The following is a 20,463-nucleotide window of genomic DNA, read 5'->3' on the forward strand; positions in this document are numbered from 1 at the left end:
TTCCACCAGCCCCAGCTGGCTTCCAAACAGAAAGTACAACAGGCACCACTACAGCGTCTTGCTGCCTTTATATTGGAATCACCTGATTCCTCTTCGGTGGGCTCATCTTGTAATCAGGGTTGTCTTGGGCCCAGGCACTCCAGCCTATGGGCAAGATGCCCAGTTACACTTGGGACTGGGGTGAAATATTTTAAAATGGCTGAATAATAACTACAGCTCTGGGCAACAATGATTGCTGGTTTGAAGAAATGGACATGTGCTCAGGGTTGGAAATGGATCTTTCACAACATTGCAAGAGTTATATATGTTTTATTGTTTTCTGGTAGAAATTAGCAGGTTACAGTGGTCTCCAAGGCATAGAGTATAATACTGTTAAGATATCTATAGGTACTGCAAATAAAGATAGGTCACATGTAGCTGGCTGTAGCTGGGAGGGATAAGCAGTAGGATGAAGTGAGGTTGAATTTGTGTGACTTTCCCAAGAAGCGGTAGTTTATCTGCATGGCACAGCACAGATCTTATGGGGCACTGGGGGCGTGGTAAACCCAACTGCTGGGGTGAGGTCCAGGTCTGAGCTGGTAACTCCAGGAGGAGGATGGAAAGTGAACCTCTGCAGCAGGCTTGTAAAGAAGAGGAAGAGCTCCATTTTGGCAAGATTCTCACCTGCACAAATCCTCCGACCTGTAACGAAATTAACCAGGGATGGAAGGATTTCAAAATTAGCGGCAACATAACAGATTTGAGTTTTAACTCTAGGAAAGAGTTGTAGATAAGCGCTTAGCAATTATTAGCTAATTCATCCTCACAACACCAGTCTTAGAAAACAAATGTTATCACCTCCATTTTACAGATGGGAAAATATGGCATAAAGTGGCTAAGTGACCTCTTTGAGGTCACTCTGGATGTAACGGACAAAGGAAGGACTAGAAATCAAAAGTTCCCCGTTCCTAGTACCTTGCTCAGTCCACCAGACCATAAGGTCATCCAGGCAAGCTAGTGCCCATATGCAAGGGGACAGACAGAACCTCCTGAGCAGCCTAAAGGCCGGAAGGGAGCACGCCGTATTCTCTCTAAGGACCATTTTCACTTGCTCAAGGATTGGCAATGACAGGTTTTGGCAAGAGCCATCTCCTGCTCTCCTTTGGCTCAGGGTCCAGAGTCCACAGCCTCTAAGATTTCAGAGTGTCTGGTTCTGGGTTTTGGTTCATCTCTGGAAACAATGTGATTTTCATGCTTAGTCCTTTCATGTCTCTTACTGAGCAGGGCTTAGAAGTGCAATGGAAGTAGCAAACTCAACCCACAGAGACAAGAAGTGTATCTGTCTAGCCAACTGCAGAGCAGCATTGAGAGAGTTTCTCCCAGCCCTTCCTTGAATGCAAGGGCAGACTGAGATCCAACATGATGCTTTAGAAGGGGGAAGATACAAGACGAAGACAAACTGCTGTCCTTGAAGGGAAGTTACCTGCTGAAAAAGGCATGAATGCCTCATTCTTCACAAACTTTCCATCTGTGCTGAGGAAATGCTGAGGATAGAATTCTCCAGGCTTCTCCCACTGAGTCTTGTCATACAACACAGAGGCCAGTAAGGGGATGATATAAGTACCCTAAAAATCATCACAAAATAAAAATTAGAAGAGTCAAAACTTTTCCATTGAACTTTGATTTCAACAACAAAAATGGCATTTTGTTGGCAACAAAAAAATTTGTGGAAAAATTCCATTTTCGGCAAAATTTTCCCCAAACTAAATTTTTTTTACTGATAACCAACATTTTTAGTAAGAACTGTTTTTGAAAATAGAAAATGTTCACCAAAAATGACTTTTAAACCGAGAAACAGCTTCTCTGTTTTTTCCTGGAAATTTCTAAGAAATTGAAAAAAAAAACCAACCCTCAATTAAAAATAAAATCCTTAAAATAAATAATAATTAAAAAATTGTATTTTTCTACCAGCTCTAATAAAAATATCAAATTGACCATAAACTGTGAGCTTCATTCAGAAAGATAACAGGCCAGATCATCAGGTTTCATTGAGGTTTTTAAGGTCAGGCTTGACAAAGCCCTGGCTGGGATGATTTAGTTGGGGATTGGTCCTGCTTTGAGCAGGGGGTTGGACTAGATGATCTCCTGAGGTCTCTTCCAACCCTAATCTTCTATGATCAACTGGTGTAAACTGGCATAGCTCTGCTCACTTCATTTGCACCAGCTGAGGATCTGACCGAGGACCAGTATCCTGCAGATATATCCCTTCCGGGGGTGCCCAGAGCTGGGGCTCTTTCCACTTCCCACCCTGCCTTGTTAATATTTCATGTCTTCATAGTTGACAAACTCTCAGGACAGCATCCCCCTGCCCTCTTTCCCATAAGCATGTCACAGGTTTGAACCAGAGCACTGCAGATACCACTGCATGTGTTACTTTGTGGTTTGTCTTACCTGAGCTCAGCTGCTAAGAAGTTTAAAGTTTGATTAGTCTGTGGATGGGAGTTGTCCAGATTAAGTCAAGAATGCTGTCAGAAGTGGTGTGGCTGGCTTCCTGCCCTATGAGCCAGAACTGACTGTGTTGGGTAGGAGGTGGTGGTGTGCTGTTGTTTGAGAAGGACTCATCACCACATGTGAAGCCAAAGTGCTCACAGAGCATTCAATCTGCTGTCAGTTTCATGATAGAACATCTTTAGTTCTCTTAAGTTAAAGAAAAAAGGAAATATTCAAAAAATATCCTCCCTTCTCATTCAAATCTTCTTATGTGATTGCGTCTCTCTCTAGAGTTGTGCTAGCCATAGGGAGGAGAACGGCCTTCTACTTTATCAAGAGCTATCAGAGTAACTCCTTTAGCTGCAGTTAGATGAGCTAGTACTTTTGATGCTGAAGCCCCCAGGTTCAATCCCTACTGATCACCATGGTGTTTATGTGCATGAGGTCATGTGATTTCTGGTCTGGAGGAATTTAAATAACCATTGTTATTCTGTTTTAATTGGTGAGTATGAAGGTCCTGGTAATGCATCTGACGAAGTGGGTATTCACCCACGAAAGCTTATGCTCCAATACATCTGTTAGTCTTTAAGGTGCCAAAGGACTCTTTGTTGCTGGTAATTAAAGTACCTCTTAAAAAAAAAACTTACTTTAGGAATAACATAGCCATTAAGTCTGACATCCTCAGTAGTCTCATGAGGCAAGCTCATTGGCAGGATATTAGCAAACCTCTGAATTTCATGGATGACTGCGTCCGTATACGGCATTTGTGTCCGATGTTCATAACGAAGCTGGGCAGATCCTATAACCCTTTCAACCTCTTCATGGACTTTTTCTGAACAATTAAAAGAGAGTGAAAGCAGGTGCTCAGATACTATGGTGGTGGGAACCCCTATGAGAAACTAGACACAGAGAAGAAAACATACAACTGACACCCGCTAAACAATATAATCCACACCCTTTAGGACACAAACATCTTGTTTCTAAAATGCGGCTGCTGACAACCTTAGTTACCAAGGCTGAAATGGAATAAGGCTCAGATGGGTAATTTGGGAGCAGAGGTAAGCATGCCTCTTCTAGCTGTGAATAGTAGTAACCTACTGAGTGCAGAGAAGGTACTGTCTCAGTGCAAAGGGTAGGGCTTCTGCTTTTAGGGCTCCATCCTGTGAGGTGCTAAACATCCTCCAATTCCACTGATTAATGAGAGTTGAGTGTGCTCTGCATCTGCTATGATCAGGCTCTTGAGGTTTACAATACACTGTGGTCCCTTCCATCCTTACTGCAGTCCAGGATTTAGGGAGACCCTGTGTAGGGACATTAGGCAGCAAAGAGTGATTTAGTCAGAGGGAAAACTGCAGGGCCCTCTCTGAGTCCAGCAGCCTCAATAAAGTATTCCCTTTACTTTCATGACAGCCGAGTCTGTCTTCTCCCTACTGTGAGGGATGACATCATGCCAGAGGTCTTGTATTTGAACATGGGCGAGGACTGTGGTGTCTGTATGTGTGTGGACATAGCTTGTACAAAAGCACACTCAGTACATACAGAGTAGAGCAAGAGAAGTGATGAATAGTCAAAAGGGTTCAGAAATCTTACTCTGAATGGCTGGGTATTTCATCATAAGCAAAAGGCCCCAGCGGAGTGTGGTGGAAGTTGTTTCCATCCCAGCTGTGAACAGATTACTCACAAGGCTTTGCAAATTCTCATTTTTGAAATGGGTATTGGAATTAGATTTTTCCTGTAAGTACAAAACTCCCAGTTAATGTTTAAAGAATATTGGCAATCAGGGAAAATCTGCATTAGCCCCCCACACACAAACACACACACTCCCCTCTTCCCTAGCCTGTCGGTACCTCCTGCTGCCTGATGAGAAAGGCATCAATGAAACTTCTCTGGTCATTGGGATCTAATTCCTTCAGGTGTTCGATGAAAGTCTGCTGAGTAAAGGAGTACAGTTCTTCCAGATTATTAAAGATAGTCTTGTGATTTCCTGGTAGGAACCCAAGGGCGGGAAACATATTAAACAGCTAAAGGAAGGGAATAGCACAGTTAGCCAAAGGGAACGCAGATTATAATGGTTAACAAATCATTCATGATCAACATGTGGCTTTAAAGTAATATGTATTGAGATGATAAACATGCCTTGTAAATAATAGGGCCTGTTTCTATAAACCTTCCACATGCAGAACTCCCACTGAGGTCAATGAAACAACTCTTGGAACTCATCTTCTTCTTCTTCATATGGCTGGTGTAGATGTAGAGCAACAACTATAATTTTACATTCAGATGGTTAAGCCAGCTAGACTCCTGGGGTGTGTCTATAACCTTTTTACGCTAACACTTTATGCTGTCGCTGCTACTGGTGCTGTTGTGCTGATGATAGCAATGGTGGGAGAGCTTGTGTAGACCGGTCATCGGCCTTTTAGCAGCTGTGTCAATTGACTTTGTTTTAGAAAGGATATAAACTCTCACGCTTAGGGCACAAGCCGGTCAGCTAACTGATGGTGGTGAGGATTATGGGCAGGGTTTTCCATGGACAGGTTATTCACTGTAGGCAGGTTATTCCACCATTGCCCATCATAAGGGTTTCTTGCTTGTTCCTCTGGAGCATCTGGTGCTGCTTCCTTTAGAGACTCAGCACGTTTTAGATGATATGGTTTAATCAGAAAATCCCAATTCACTGAAACTAGAACGTTTCAAAGAAGCATATTGTTTTGATGACATTTTTAACAGGAAAGGTTTTGCAGCTCCAGGATGGAATTTTTGGCCAAGGGGATGGGGGGAGGGGAACAAACAATTCCCCACAATAGCCAATAGCCCTGTGTTTAGGGCATTCATGCAGGATATGAGAGACCCAGGTTCAAATGGCTGCATTGCCTGATTCTCCCACACCCGAGTTGAGTGCTCTAATCACCGTGCTATTGGCTAATCTGCGATTAAGATCTCTCTCTTTTGGAAATATTTTGAAATCCCAAAAATGGATATGGAATATACCAGACTAACTAATATTACCGTAACCATGGGACTCCCAGAAAGCCGGACACTTTCATTAATTAAATGGATAAGCCTGAGAAACTTTGGATCCTCATAATCAAACCGGTGTCCGAGCATTATCGACACAATGACATTGGAAACGGCAGCATTCATCATCTTCATGGTGTCAAAGGCGCTTCCTGAAAAGCATTAAACGGCAACATTCATCATTTTGTTGGTATCCAATGGGTACTGGAAACCATTGAAATAACTGACCTCCTCTTCCCCTTTTGGGATGACTTGCATTCCTTGGGGCAATAGGAGGGAGCAATCTCTGGGCTCCTTTAAGCAGAGGTACTGCTGGTGTGCAGAGAAGGAGGGCTCATTACACCTTTCCCTTATGTCAGATCCTCAGGTCAAACTTCCCGGAGAGTCAGTTTGAGATTTGCCTCAGTGAGGAACTGGCCCATTATTATTATGCTAATCCTCCCAGCATCTTCCCCTCCCACCCTTCACACAGCCACCAATGTGCTCCAACTGGTTCCGGCTCCTCCCCTAAGTTCTGATGAGTTGGAATCAAAGGCAAAAGAGTCATGACTGAGTTAATTCCCAAGTGAGATGACTCCATGAGGGTGGGAGGAAGGGGGCTTCACAGGTCCAGATGTGGTTAAGGACTTTGAATGATTACCAGTGTTACACTACAAAAACAACAAGGAGTCTGGTGGCACCTTAAAGACTAACAGATTTATTTGGGCATAAGCTTTCGTGGGTAAAAACCTCACTTCTCGCATCCGAAGAAGTGAGGTTGCCCCCCCAGGAAAGCTTATGCCCAAATAAATCTGTTAGTCTTTAAGGTGCCGCCAGACTCCATGTTGTTTTTGTAGATACAGACTAACACGGCTACCCTCTGATACTTGACACAGTGTTACACTACGAAGCTCAACACATGCTTACCTTTGTGGGATTCAAAATCCTTTATCAGATAATTGCATTCTTCCAGGATTTTGTTCTCAATGGTCCTCCTGCCCATACCAAAATCCCGTAAGGTCGTGAGAGTGAATCTTCTCATCACTTTCCAGTTTTCACCATGAGCAAAAAGAATACCTGAAATGCAAGAGAACCCCCCGCAAAAAAACAAAACAAACCTCCAGGTAAATCTATTTTAATAGGGACAATATCATTCCTTCGTTTGAATATGAGCCGCCAGTGCCACCTAAACATAAACTTCCATAATGCTCAGCCTCCCAAATGCCAAAGGCTACATTTTCAGAGCAGTCCGCAGCAAGTAGTTATTAATCATGCATAAAGAGTAACTTGATCACAAGGGCTGCTTTGCTTTCAACTTCACTTGGTCCTGCATTGGGTTATGTGGCTAGGTAAGACAAGCTTGTACTTAATCCTGCCTCAGTGCAGGGGCTGGACTAGATGACCTCAAGTTCCTTTCAACCCTACATTTCTATGGTTCTATAAGCTGCTATGGGGAGTATTCACAAAGGTACTTAGGGGCCTAAACCCCAGACAGGTTTAAGCTCCTAATTCCCAATTTTAGGCCTCACTGAGATCCTACCAAACCCGATAAGTGCCTGAACTCATTTGTGTCTAAATTTTCAGGATAAACATTCCCGAGGCTCCTATGTTTCTGCCTCTTTCTGGACACTTCTCTCCTGCCTAAGCCCCAGTGCAATCCATGACCTGGGGTGTTCACCTGCCTATCTCAGATTTCAAGCCCAATAGAGGAGGCAGAGGAGGTGGTACCCACTTTATAACTTTTAGCCCAGTAGTTAGAGCACTCACCTGGGATGTGGGAGACCCAGTTTCAGTTCCCCTGCGAGGCAGAGAAGAGATTTGAACAGGGGTCTGCTGAAAAGAGTGTGCTCACCATCCAGCTATGGGATAGTCTCCTTCAACCTCTCCTGTTGAAGCTGTTCCACTTTGAATAAATCATTAGAGTCACTAGACCAGGGGGAGTGGCCCCTGGATCCCCCGGATGAGTGCCCTGACCACCAGGCTAAGAGACATTCATTCTCTCGCTTGCTGACACAAAGACTCTTTTCTCCAAAGTGGAACAGCTTCTGCAGGAGAGACTGAGAGAGCCCTACTTCAGAATATCCCATCGCTCAGTGGGTCTAGCACTCGCCTGAGAGGTGGGAGATGCCTTTCCCAGTCTTTTGTTCCCTGTCTGTCTGAGGAGGGAATTGCACCTGTGTCTTCCACATCCAGGTGAGTGCTCTAACCACTGGGCTAAAAGTTATAAGGTGGGTGGTGCCACCAGCACCTCCTCCTCCTGCTGTTTCGTGTGGATTGTATTAGGGCTTAAGCAGGAGATATGTGTCCAGATGCCTAGGAAGATGCAGAAACATAGGAGCCTAGGGCCTGTGAAGGCAGGCACCTAACACTGATTTCAGAGGGGTAGCCATGTTAGTCTGTATCAGCAAAAACAACAAAGAGACCTTGTGGCACCTTAGAGACTAACAAATGTATTTCGGCATAAGCTTTGGTGGGCTATAACCCACTTTATCAGATGCATGGAATGAAAAATACAGTAAGTAGGTACAAATATACAGCACATGAAAAGATGGGAGTTGCCTTACCAAATGAGGGGTCAGTGCTAACGAGGCCAATTCAATCATGGTGGATGTGGCCCATTCCCAACAATTGACAAGAAGGTGTGAGTATCAACAGAGGGAAAATTATTTTTTGTAGTGACCCAGCCACTCCAACTCTTTATTCAGGCCTAATTTGATGGTGTCACGTTTGCAAATTAATTCCAGTTCTGCAGTTTCTCGTTAAAGTCTGGTTTTGAAGATTTTTTGTTGAAGAATGGCCACTTTTAAGTCTGTTACTGAGTGTCCCGGGAGACTGAAGTGCTCTCCTACTGGTTCTTGAATGTTACGATTCTTGATGTCTGATTTGTGTCCATTTATATCCCTTGAATAGATATGCGGACAGAGGTAGCAACGGGATTTGTTGCAGGGATTGGTTCCTGGGTTAGTGTTTCTGTTGTGTGGTGTGTAATTGCTGGTGAGTATTTGCTTCAGGTTGGGGGGCTGTCTGTAAGCGAGGACTGGCCTGTCTCCCAAGGTCTGTGAGAGTGAGGGATAGTCCTTCAGGATAGGTTGTAGATCCTTGATGATGCACTAGAGAGGTTTTAGTTGGGGGTTGTAGGTGCTGGCTAGTGGCGTTCTGTTACTTTCTTTGCTGGGCCTCTCCTGTAGTAGGTGACTTCTAGCTCTGTCAATCTGTTTCTTCACTTCCCCAGGTGGGTATAGTAGTTTTTAGAATGCTTGATAGAGATCCTGAATGTCTTTGCCTCTGTCTGAGGGATTGAAGCAAATGCGGTTGTATTTTAGGGTTTGGCTGTAGACAATGGATCGTGTCATATGCTCTGGATGAAAGCTGGAGGCATGTAGGTAAGTATAGCGGTCAGTAGGTCTGTCCGCATATATATTCAAGGAACACCATCATAGGACCTAACCACATCAGCCACACCATCAGGGGCTCGTTCACCTGCACATCTACCAATGTGATATATGCCATCATGTGCCAGCAATGCCCCTCTGCCATGCACATTGGCCAAACCGGACAGTCTCTACTCAAAAGAATAAATGGACACAAATCAGACATCAAGAATTATAACATTCAAAAATCAGTCGGAGAGTACTACTTCAATCTCCCTGGACACTCAATAACAGACTTAAAAGTGGCCATTCTTCAACAAAAAACTTCAAAAACAGACTTCAATGAGAACCTGCAGAACTGGAATTAATTTGCAGACTTGACACCATCAAATTAGGCCTGAATAAAGACTGGGAGTGGCTGGGTCACTACAAAAAATAATTTTCCCTCTGTTGATACTCACCCCTTCTTGTCAACTGTTGGGAATGGGCCACATCCACTCTAATTGAATTGGCCTCGTTAGCACTGACACCCCCCCCCCCGCCCCACTTGGTAAGGCAAGTCCCATCTTTTCATGTGCTGTATATTTATACCTGCCTACTGTATTTTTCACTCCAAGCATCTGATGAAGTGAGTTCTAGCCCACGAAAGCTTATGCCCAAATACATTTGTTATTCTCTAAGGTGCCACAAGGACTCCTCGTTGTTTTTACCTAACCCTGAGTTACACACCTAAGCTGCCTGACTCCAGGAGAGGGGTTTCTGCTTGTGGATTGCTAGCAGCGCTAGGTGCCTCCATGCAGCCCACACTTAGGAACCTGTCTCAGTGAGGGGACAGGGCTTAGTACACACCCCTCACATCAGCATCTCCCATTAGGCAGTTCCCTGCCTAGCATGCTGGCTTTTGTGAATCAATTGTTAGGTGCTTAGTTCTTCCCATTCATTGTATAGGGAACCTACATGCCTGACTCAGGCTTTGTGGATCGCAGGGCCATTTTTGTGATTTTCTAGGTGACTAAGAGTTAGGCGTTGTTGCATTCTGTTTACAACACCTAAGATGGTGGCAAGTGAGGATGGCAGCTGAAAGTAGGGAGCTTTTTGGGCCACATAGGAAGAAGCGGGGAGTGAGGAAGGTACTCAGCCACCAACAGTGGTGAGCTGGAGCTGGTTCCCACCGGTTCGCAAGCCACCGGCACCTGGGCAGCTCAGCTTCCATGTCCTGCTGCTTTGAGCGGCCACTGGCAAGGTAAGGGGTGGCTACGAGCTCCAGGGCCGCCCAGGGGTGGTGGGCAAGTGGGGCAATTTGCCCCGGGCCCTGCAGGGGCCCCCAGCCCCATGAGGATGTGTCCCCCCAGCCCCTGTCCAGCAGAGCCGGCGGGCCGAGTGGCAGGAGCTTGGCAACACTCCAACGTTTTGTCGGGTGTAAGAAAAACATCAACAGCTACCTCGCAATTATTGGCGGGGAGGGGGGAAGAAAGCTAGAGGGGACAGAGAGGCAGCCTAAAGAGCCAAATCTGCTTGCAAGCGTTCTAATTAAATATTGTCACTTCCCTCCACTGGTTACTTGGGAGGTAGGCGGCCGTTGGGAGAAAGTTGTATATTTTTGCAATTTAAAAAAATATAATTTCCGTTATAGGGACAATGTTTTAGAATAGTTGGTCGTGAGTATTTTAATAATTATATGTTACGAGGAAAACTGTGGTCAGTGCTTTACTAAAAAATAATAGGGCGCTTGCTTTTTTCTATCCCGGTGGCTGTTATCCTGTACTACAGTCCGGTATTACTAATGTTTCCATTTCATAAACTAACAACACTAGTCAGAAGGGGGGGGGGGGGAATGTCCCTCCACTATCCTGCAGCTGCAGCCCTGTTTCACCTACTCAGAAAAAGCTCTAGCAGAACTTACATCAAAACCTAAACTCAGTGTGAACGTGTAGGGTTTTGTTTTGTCCAGTGGGCCATTTTAAAACATAAATTATAAGATTATTTTTCTCCTTTGTATCAATCACTGAACTGTTCTTCACCGATCCCTGATAAATATGTAAAAATGTTTTTTTTTATTGTTAAGTATGACTCCCAATGACTCCATGCATTGCCATTTCTTATGGCGAAAGGTACAAAAAATACATACTGTGGCACATCCCTTCAATCAGAGCTTTTGATAGGGAACTGGTTGTTAAGATTTTGGCAGCTCATCACTGGCCACCAAGGAAGATATTGGGTGAAGCTGAGTGGTGGCGTGATCAGTGCAGGGTTACCAGGGAAGCCTGTAGCAGGAGGTGGCCTGTTAAGAAGAGAAAGGAGGATCTGGGAGGATGCAGGGAAAGCCAGGACAAGGGAGGTGAATTCAAAGAGGAAGCCTTGAATGGGGAGCTATCATAGGAGATTAAAGGCAGCAGCCTCAGCAGGTTAGTCAGAGAAAACCGCCATGTTCCTGCAAACCTGTCGGGTAGGGTTACCATACGTCCGGATTTTCCTGGACATGTCCGGCTTTTTGGTACTCAAATCCCCGTCCGGGGGGAAATCCCAAAAAGCCGAACATGTCCGGGAAAATCCGGCGCTGCTGGGTGCTGGGCCGGGGGCCGAGCTGGGGCCGGCGGTGCTGGACCAGGGCCGGGGGCTGGCCCGGGGCCGGGGCCAGGGGCCGGGCCGGGCCCGGCGGTGCTGGGCCGGGGGCCGGCCCGGGGGCCGGGGGTGCTGGGCCGGCGGCACTGGGCCGGGGGCCGGCGGCGCAGGGCCGGGGGTGCTGGGCCGGGGGCCGGCGGTGCTGGGCCGGGGGCCGGGCCGGGGTGCGCTGGGCCGGGGGCCGGGCCGGGGCCATGCTGGGCCGCGGGCTGGGGCCGGGGGCCGGCGGTGCTGGCCTGGGGGTGCTTGGCCAGGGGTGCTCGGCCGGGGGCTGGCCCGGGGCCGGCACCCCAGGGCCCGAGCCGAGCCAGGCTAGAGACGCTGGGGCCGGGGCCGGCCGCCGGAGGGGGTCAGACTGGGCCGCGCCTCCTCCCCCCCCCCCCCCAGCTTACCTGCTGCCTGCTTCAGGCTTCCCGCGAATCAAATGTTCGCGGGAAGCAGGGGAGGGGGCAGAGACTTTGGGGAAGGGGTGGAGTTGGGGCGTGGGTGGGGCTGGGGGCGGGGCCGGGGCCCCGTGGAGTGTCCTCTTTTTGGACACTCAAAATATGGTAACCCTACTGTCGGGTCATGCAAAGCTCAGACACTCTGTTGCCTCCGGGGTTATTGAAAAAGAAAGTAAGTTTGTTTAGTGTACACATTCTGCAGTGCAGACAGGCAGTAGTGGGCACGCCTAATCCTTTTCTTTGAGTCTTTTTGTAACTGTTGTAACTTGCATGGGTTTAGTGCAGTGTTTCCACCCTGACATCTGCAAAGAGTATGAGACTGTTGCCTCCAAGTCTTCCATCTCCTTTATTTTCACCTCAGATTTGGTTTTGTTACCTTACATTACATTTACTGTGTCTCTATCTTTCACCCAAAGACTTACTCCATCTGTTTAATAATGCCCCTTTGTATATCTCCTGTAACATTTTTGTATTGAGTCCCCAGTGTCTTGGTCTTATCTTTGGCAGCAACAAAACTGCTGCATGGAAGCATACAAGTAATAATTTATGCTCTCCAACTATTCCGATTTCTCAGCCCTGCAGAACAGATCCCTGTCAGAAGAAAAATGTTTCCAATGGTCAGAGCATAAAACAGTCTTATCATTAGGTAAGAGAGAAAAGAAATCTCACCATTTCCTCTTGCAAATTTTTCAAATATTGGGATTTTAGGCCTTTCTGCAAACGCATCTGCTTGGTTCACAAGAGCCTCCTTCACCATCTTGTATCCCGACAGCACCACCATATTCTTGGGTCCCATCTGAATGCTGAAGACTGGGCCATATTTCTCAGACAGCTTAAATATAGGGAGGAGGGGAAAAGCATTATATATTTCCATGCTACTGTTATAGAAACTGTTGGGTTTCAATTTGATTTTAAAATACACAAGCTAGAGCTGTGTCTTTTTCTTCTGCCTGCAAATATAGCTGACTGAACAAGTGCCAGGTTCAACATCCGGACAAGAGACAGTTATACACACTGTTGCTCTCCTGCTGCTGTTTATTTTGTTCGGCAAAAGCATCGTAAGATTTTAAGTTTTGCTATAATATGGGCATAGAGTTTAAGAATGCTGAGTACATAGAGTGTGTCCAGCGCCCACTGAAACAATCTTTAATGTACCCTCAGAGCACCCTGTGAGGTAGGGAAGTGCTATCAGCCCATTTTACAGGCAGGGAATTGAGGCACAGAGTGACTTGCCTAAGGTCACACAGGAAGTCTTTGGCAGAGCAGGGAATTGAAGACAAGTTTCCAAGGCCTAGGCTAGTGTCCTACTTATTGAAACATAGGACCAGGCTTTGCACTAATGTCTATGACAAACTTACCATGTAAATTCATTAGCTTTGTAACCCTGTTTAAAAGAAAAACAGGGTCTACAAATGAGACACTGCTTGGCTCCCTGGGAATTGCCCTCAGGAGGGAATTCTGTAAAGGACCTATATCCACTTCTACCTGCATACAGCAATTACAGACAGTATAATGGGCTACAGAATACCAGTTAGCAGCAAATACTGACTATTAGAGCTGGATAGGAACTTATTTCCTTTTCACACACACACACAAATTTGACAAAAATGTTTTTTATTGACTTTTTCAGGATTTCACAAAACACTATTTTGTTCAATCTTTGAACAAAAACAAAACAAAACAATGAACAATAAACAAATTATTTTGTCACCAACTTTACTGAGCCTAGTTCTTACACTGTACATTTATTTCAAGGCCAAAGTGAATCAGTGGTTTTTCTGTAGATGGGCTTGTGATTGTTGATATTATGAATAGCACTAAATATATGCTCCGTGCTTTGCAGACAGATAGGAATACACAGTGCTCTCCCCAAATAGCTGACAATCTATGGCTCTAATCTTGCTTTGAAAGCTGCTTGTGCAGAGCCTTCTGTCTGCATGGACTCTCATTATTATTATTTATCATCGGTGTTACCGTAGCATCTAGGCGCCCAGTCAGGGACCAGGACTCCATTGTGCTAGATGTTGTACAAACACAGAACATAACGATGGGCCTTGCTCCAAGGGGCATAAAATCTACGTACCACTGGGCTCCGCATGACTGCACGGGCATAGGGGTCTGTGCTAGCAGATCCTGCTGCAGGATCAAGGCCCAAATAGACAAGGAAGAGATGAAGAATGAGGCCTGGGATACAGCAAAAGGCAAGTGATGAGATGTGACTGTATCAGTCCATCTAATATAATCTCTTCAACAGTGGCCAGTGCCAGATGCTTCAGAGGGAATGAACATTCCCGGGCTATTTTGAGTGATCCTGCCCTGGTCAGAGGTTTTGGAACACCCAGACCATGGGGTTGCATCCCTGACCATCTTGGCTAATATCCTCCATGAACTTATCTTATTCTTTTTTGAAGCCAGTTATACTTTTGGTCTTCCAGCTACTAGATCTCGTTATGTCTTTGTCGACTAGCTTCAGGAACCCCCTATTGTCAGATACCTTCTCCTTGTGCAGGTGCTTATAAACTATCAAGTCACCTCTTAACTTTCCCTTGGTGAAACAGACCAGCCTTCTTTGGCCTCACCTTTTATGATGCATTTCCCAGACCTCTAGTTGTTTCTGTTGCTCTTCCTTGAACCCGGTTCCATTTGTCAGCACACTTTCCATTTGTCAACAGGGGCCATGGTGGGTTGGATGTGGGAGGCAGCGGGGGCCTGGGATGATGAAGGTATGAATGCAGGGCCAGGAAGGCAGCAGAGCCAGGGGAGATGAAGGTGGGTGGTGAGCCCTGTAGCTGCATGGCTGTAGAGGAGGGTTGGCACCTGCTGCCATGTGGCCTGGTGTCAACGCCCAAGGCAAGAGCCCGGACCCAGAGGCAGGAGCTGCACGGCCAGGCCCAGGGATCAGTGCCCGTGGCCAGAACCAGGAGCTTTGGCAAAAGCTGCATAGCTGGGGACAGAGGCTGGAGCCCAAGGCCAGTGCCCGCTGTGACGCAGCCAGAGCCCAGAGCTGGGTGCTGGAGCCCAGGGCCACATGGCCGGAGGCGGGGCTCAGTGCCCACCGCCACTATGCCGAAACCAGCACTCGCTGCTGCGCAACTGGGGCTGGGTATTGGTGCCTAGGGCCAGCGTCTCTCAGAGCCCAGGGTCAGTGCCTGCTGCCGCACAGCCGGGGCCAGGGATCTGCACCCAGGCACAGCGGCCAGGGCTGGGGGTTGGCGTGTGCATCCGGCGATTGGTGCCTGGGCCAGCAGCTGCCACTAGGGTTTTGGGTTGGAACCCGGGGCTGGGGTTGGTGCCAGCGGCCAGAGCCCAGAGCTGGGAGCAGGAGCTGGGAGTTGGCACCCGAAGCACCATGGCTGGAGCCCCGGTCTGCACAGCCAGTCTCCCTAAGTCCTGCTGCTGGAGCCCACCTCCCAACCACCCCAGGGCTAAAACCCCCATAGATACAGAAGAGAACTCAACTTCCTCCTGCAGCGTTGTCCCTCACCACCACCATCTCCAGGGGCTGTGCCAATGCTTTGCTGTCTCCCCCTCCCCCATCACCACCTAGGAGGCTGTCATGGCCACAGGAAAACCCCTTTGTGGCCGCTTGAGAAACACTGGATTAGTCTTTCCCCCGGGACATGGAGCGACTCTTCAGAGACCACTTCAGCTCAGTGGCTGAAAGTGCCCACGCGGCCATACGGAACTTACACAGCACCTCTGTGTGAGGCAGGAGGACCCCAGAGGGGCTTATCCCCAGACATGCCCCACCTGCTCCTGCTGCAGGCAGGGGGTCCCATGGGGCAGGGCTCCATGGCAGGCAGAATAAGTGCACTCTCCGCATGGTCCCTTCATGTCCACCACCACCACCGCCCCCAGTTTAGCCTGTACTGAAAGTATTGTTAATTATTATCACTAATGAACATTTCTGTCACATTCTCACCGTGACCTGTGACAAGCTTGACAGCGCTGCTTTAAGATATATTAAATAAAGCCCAGCAGAGATCAAAGTCCTAGATAGGCCTGATAAACATACATACAAAGCAAACACTGGATTAGTCTTTCCCCCCTAGGCATTTACACAGCACCTCTGTGTGAGGCAGGACCCCCAGCCAGGCCCACCTGCTCCGGCTGCAGGCAGGGGGCTTACATGGAGCGGGGCTCCAGGGCAGGCAGGATAAGTGCACCCCCTGCAGGGTCCCTTCATGTCCACCACCGCCACCACCCCCGGTTTAGCCTGTACTGAAAGTATTGTTAATTATTATCATTAATGAACGTTTCTGTCACAGTCTCTCCGTGACCTGCGACAGGCTTGTGTAGCGCTGCTTTAAGATATGTTGAGTTTAGCCCAGCACAGATCAAAGTTCTAGATAAACAAGCATACAATTGCTGACTGAAGGGCCCGATCCCAGATAGGCTGAAGTCAATGGTAAGTCAATGATCAGTCCCTCACTGACTAGCTAACTCTTAACCCGTGCTACCCTCGCTTTGTCTGCATTAAGAGTTTCCCCTCGCAGTGCGCACTGCTTCTAAAAATGGGGACTCCTGCATTTTGCCTAGCTTGCATTGTTCCATCTGCCATTTACAACTATGAGATCAAGTACAGCCTGCCCAGTCCATCGCATTTGAAAGTGTTACCTCAAGCAAAGTTCGGTAAGGTCTCTTCAGGTTCAGCTGAAGTAGATTTCCAAGGATGGGTAAAGGTCGTGGTCCTGGGGGGAAATTCAGGCAGGCTCTCTTATTCCAGCCCCTTTTCACAGTGAGAATAGAAACAAAAGTTACCACAAATAGCAGCAGTATGACAATTGGATCTGCCAGTGTCATTTTTGGGGATTGATATCGAGCTAGGGAGGAATTTTCCAAAAAAAATGTATGGTAAGAATGCAGCCTAATCCAGCTGTCTCCACAAACTGACTGATCAGCTTTGTTTAAAATGTCTGTCCCTGCCATATTTTATCTCCACTCCCTATTCCATGACGCCTAATTTAACCCCATTATTGCCAGGGAAAAATCATTGATTATGAAAACATTATCTGCAGCTTCTTCCTTTGAAAAGTACTGTGGATGGAATGGCTGCACATCCTGGTTTACTGGGATTATCCTGGTTCTAGTGAGACTGGGGTTTGAGCAGAACACCAGGACATCTGTCATGGAATGTCTCACGCAAATCTGGTCGTATGTCACCTCACTTCCTGCTGGCTGCCGCTTGACTATTACTCATGGCCACAGGAATTGCCCCTACATCACCCTTGATGAAAGATAGTGACCATAGGACAAGATACTCTACTTTTGAGATGTTATGTGATCAGAATTGATTATTTAAACAATATACATTCATCACTGTATTTGGGCTGATAGGAGACAACAAAGACATGCAAATGTTAGATTAATATTGATTATTTTCTTAATTAGCTAAGGAAACAGACTTTTAATAAATTAAATACACTGGCATCTTTTTAAAAGCCTTTTAATGTACATTTCCCCAAAATATAGTCCTAGAACTGGAAGTGAAGGAAAAAGAGGTTTCACGGAATCATAGAAGTAAGGACGGGAAGGGACCTCAATTGGTCATCTAGTTCTAGTCCTGTCCCCTGCACCCAAAGCAGGACTAAGTAATAACTAGACCATTTCTGCCAAGTGTTTGTCTAACCCCTTTGACAGCCTGAATGATTTAGTGTCCAAACAGAAAGAAGAATGATGGTTGAGAAGTGGGAATGGTGGGAAATGGGGGGGAGGGGCATGCACACAGGCCATGGCATGAGGGGTGTGTGTGTACCTATTGGGTTCCGGGAAGTGGGCGGGCTGGTCACCCGCTCCTGCTCTGAAAGGGCTTGAAGCCAGCCCTGGGAGAGGGCTGGGGCTGCGAGCTAAAGGCTCGCTGATTGGGGAAGCAGCCGCAGCTGGGCCATGCCTCAATCAGACTGCAGCTGGCCCTATAAAAGTCAGTGAAGCCAGGAGCTGAGAGGACTCTCCCTCTAGCTCTTGAGGGAGAAGGGCCTGGCTGCTTAGGAGCTGAGAAAGAGTACCTAAAGTGGAGCAGCGCTGGGGGGAAGGCTAGAGGAGCTGGGGGAGCTCCAGCCTGGAAACCCCCCAGGCTGCAGGCTGTGTTAAAGGCCAGAAAGGGTGCTGGGGTTGCAGAGGGGCAGCCCAAGGGTAGTCAGAGGCAGCAGGTCCAAACCCTCCTTGCCGATGATGAATGGCTTATATACTGCAGTCCGCCCCAGTGAATGGGGGCTAGATGGTGACTGGCAGTAGCCAAAGACTGAGGCGAGGTGGGGATAGGGGGTTGGGGGTTCCCCGGGGAGGGGAGACCCAGCGAGACTGTGGGGTACTGCAGGGGGCAGCACCCTGGCCTGAAAGGGGCACCGGGGTCCAGGAGGGACTCGGGCCCAGCGGCAAGCAGGACACCGGCCTGCAGAGGGCGCTCCTGGGTCAAAGAGCTAATTCCCAGGACGATCGACAGGAGGTGCTGCAGGGGTGAGTTGCCGCAGCGCTACAGGGAGAATAGAGAACCCTGGTATGGGGGGTGTGACCCAAAAGCCCCTCAATGCCAACTGGGAAAGGGGTTATAAACAGGTTTGGGCAAGTTTGAAAATTTCAGCCTTACCCTCTGCTTCTGTTTCTCTCTTTCAGGGCTTGTCTGCAGTAGGAAAATAAGTGTACTTTTAACATATCAATAAATGTTGAAATCATAGTGCAGAGATAGCTAAGTTAGGGTTACCATACGTCCGGTTTTTCCCGGACATGTCCGGCTTTTTGGTAATCAAACCCCCGTCCGGGGGGAATTGCCAAAAAGCCGAACATGTCTGGGAAAAATACCGGCGGCCGGGCACTTCCCCTCCCGCGGCTGCTGTGCTCCTCCCCATACTCTTCGGCTCTGTTTAAAGCCGAGCTGCCCGAGCGCTACCAGCTTTGGGCAGCCCCCATGCCTCCAGACCCTGCGCCACCGGCCGGGCACTTCCCCGCCCGGGCTCCAGGGGCGCAGGGTCCGGAGGCATGGGGGCTGCCCGAAGCCAGAGCGCTCGGGCAGCTCGGCTCTTAAACAGAGTCATGGGAGGAGCACAGCCGCCGGAGCCCAGGGGGGAAGTGCCCGGCCAGGGCGCAGGGTCCGGAGGCATGGGGGCTGCCTGAAGTCCGAGCGCTACCGGCTTCACGGTTTGCCGGGCAGCCGCCAGACCCTGCACCCCCGGCTGGGCGCTTCCCCTCCCGGGCTCCAGCTGCGCTGGGGAAGCGCCAGCCGGTGGTGCAGGGTCTGGGGGCTGCCCGGCAAACCGTGAAGCCGGTAGCGCTGGGGCAGCCCTTTTCGCGTGGCTGGGAGGGAGGAGGGGGAGTTAGGGCGGGGACTTTGGGGAAGGGGCGGGGAATGGGCGGAGTTGGGGCAGGGAAGGGGTGGAGTTGGGGCGGGGCCGGGGGTGGGAAAGGGGTGGGGCCAGGGCCCCGTGGAGTGTCCTCTTTTTTATTTTTTTAAATATGGTAACCCTAGCTAAGTGTAGTTATAACACTTGTTAGTTGGTCGAGGTACAAACACTAGTGAGACAGCTACACATGCCTTTTTCCTGCTTGGCCGATCTTGTGAAGGCAGGGCTGGATTAATGCATAGGCAAGTAGGCACATGTGTAGGGCCCAAATTCATAAGGTGGGGCAAACCTAAGAAATGTCGTGAGCCCATGTGCCAGGTTACAATGCCACTCACTCAAATTTGGCCTTACTTGCTTCTCCATCATAACAGAAGGGAGGCCAGGCCAAACCTGAGCAGTGCTGTGACCCTGTGGTCACCATGAGCCCAGTGATGGGGTAACCCAGCCCTGTGTGAAGGCCTTACACTTGACTTGACATTTCTCTGTCTGCATCACAACTTTTCAATGCCATATCCAATCAATTCTAATATTTCAGGGATTACTCTAGGCATCAATGGTCAGAATCCCATTGATTTTGGGGGAAAATAGAAATCCAAAAGAGGCAAATGGGAGACACATGAAGCCCCTGCCAGCTCTTTAGCACAGCCACAGACTCAAACACCTCTGCAATTGTCTAGAGCTCAAACAGCTGGCTGATGGCTGAGTTAACTTTTTCTGATATAACGATACCCATTTCTCTTAACTCTATCCATTCCCCCAATAGAATTTAAGATGGTGACATCTGGAATGACTTAGCCCCCAGGCAGAAAGAAGAAGAATGGTTGGGGTGAAGTGGGGATGGCAGGAAATGGGGGTGTGCAGCACACAGCCTTTGGCAGGATGGGGAGAATAGAGAACTCTGGTATGGGGGTGTGACCCTAAAACCCCTCAATGCCAACTGGCAATGGGGTTACAAGCATATACTGATCTTGGTATGTACACTCTGGTTCACCAAGGAGCATCATGGAAGATCTTACACGAAACCAGGTTCAGGCTGGCCATTAATGTTGTTGTTAAGTGCATGCTTGGTCACATGGTGTGGCCAGGCCCCCTCCCTACAGAGTAGCTGAGACAGGGAGCTGCACCAGGGAGGGAGAGGCAGAGGCAGAGGCAGGAGGAACAGCTGGGAGCTGCTCAGAGGGGCTGCTTTAACTCTGCGGAGAGGCAGAGGAAGTTTTGGGCTGCACT

General features: G+C 48.3%; 1 protein-coding gene across 1 annotated transcript in view; it reads right to left on the reverse strand.

The window, feature by feature from the left end:
- Positions 1-493: 493 nt before the first annotated feature.
- The window catches only part of LOC135876028 (cytochrome P450 2K1-like), a 46,976-nt gene continuing 27,006 nt past the window's right edge, over positions 494-20,463 (reverse strand). The window contains exons 6-14 of the mRNA XM_065401151.1: positions 16,517-16,628; positions 12,569-12,731; positions 6,391-6,540; positions 5,476-5,636; positions 4,317-4,490; positions 4,060-4,201; positions 3,117-3,301; positions 1,463-1,604; positions 494-681 (exon numbers count right to left, since the gene is read on the reverse strand). Of these exons, the coding sequence (XP_065257223.1) occupies positions 494-681; positions 1,463-1,604; positions 3,117-3,301; positions 4,060-4,201; positions 4,317-4,490; positions 5,476-5,636; positions 6,391-6,540; positions 12,569-12,731; positions 16,517-16,628 (1,417 nt within the window). The remainder of the gene's footprint in view (positions 682-1,462; positions 1,605-3,116; positions 3,302-4,059; positions 4,202-4,316; positions 4,491-5,475; positions 5,637-6,390; positions 6,541-12,568; positions 12,732-16,516; positions 16,629-20,463) is intronic.

Source organism: Emys orbicularis, chromosome 3 (genome assembly GCF_028017835.1).
Source record: "Emys orbicularis isolate rEmyOrb1 chromosome 3, rEmyOrb1.hap1, whole genome shotgun sequence".
Classification (NCBI taxonomy): Eukaryota; Metazoa; Chordata; order Testudines; family Emydidae; genus Emys; species Emys orbicularis.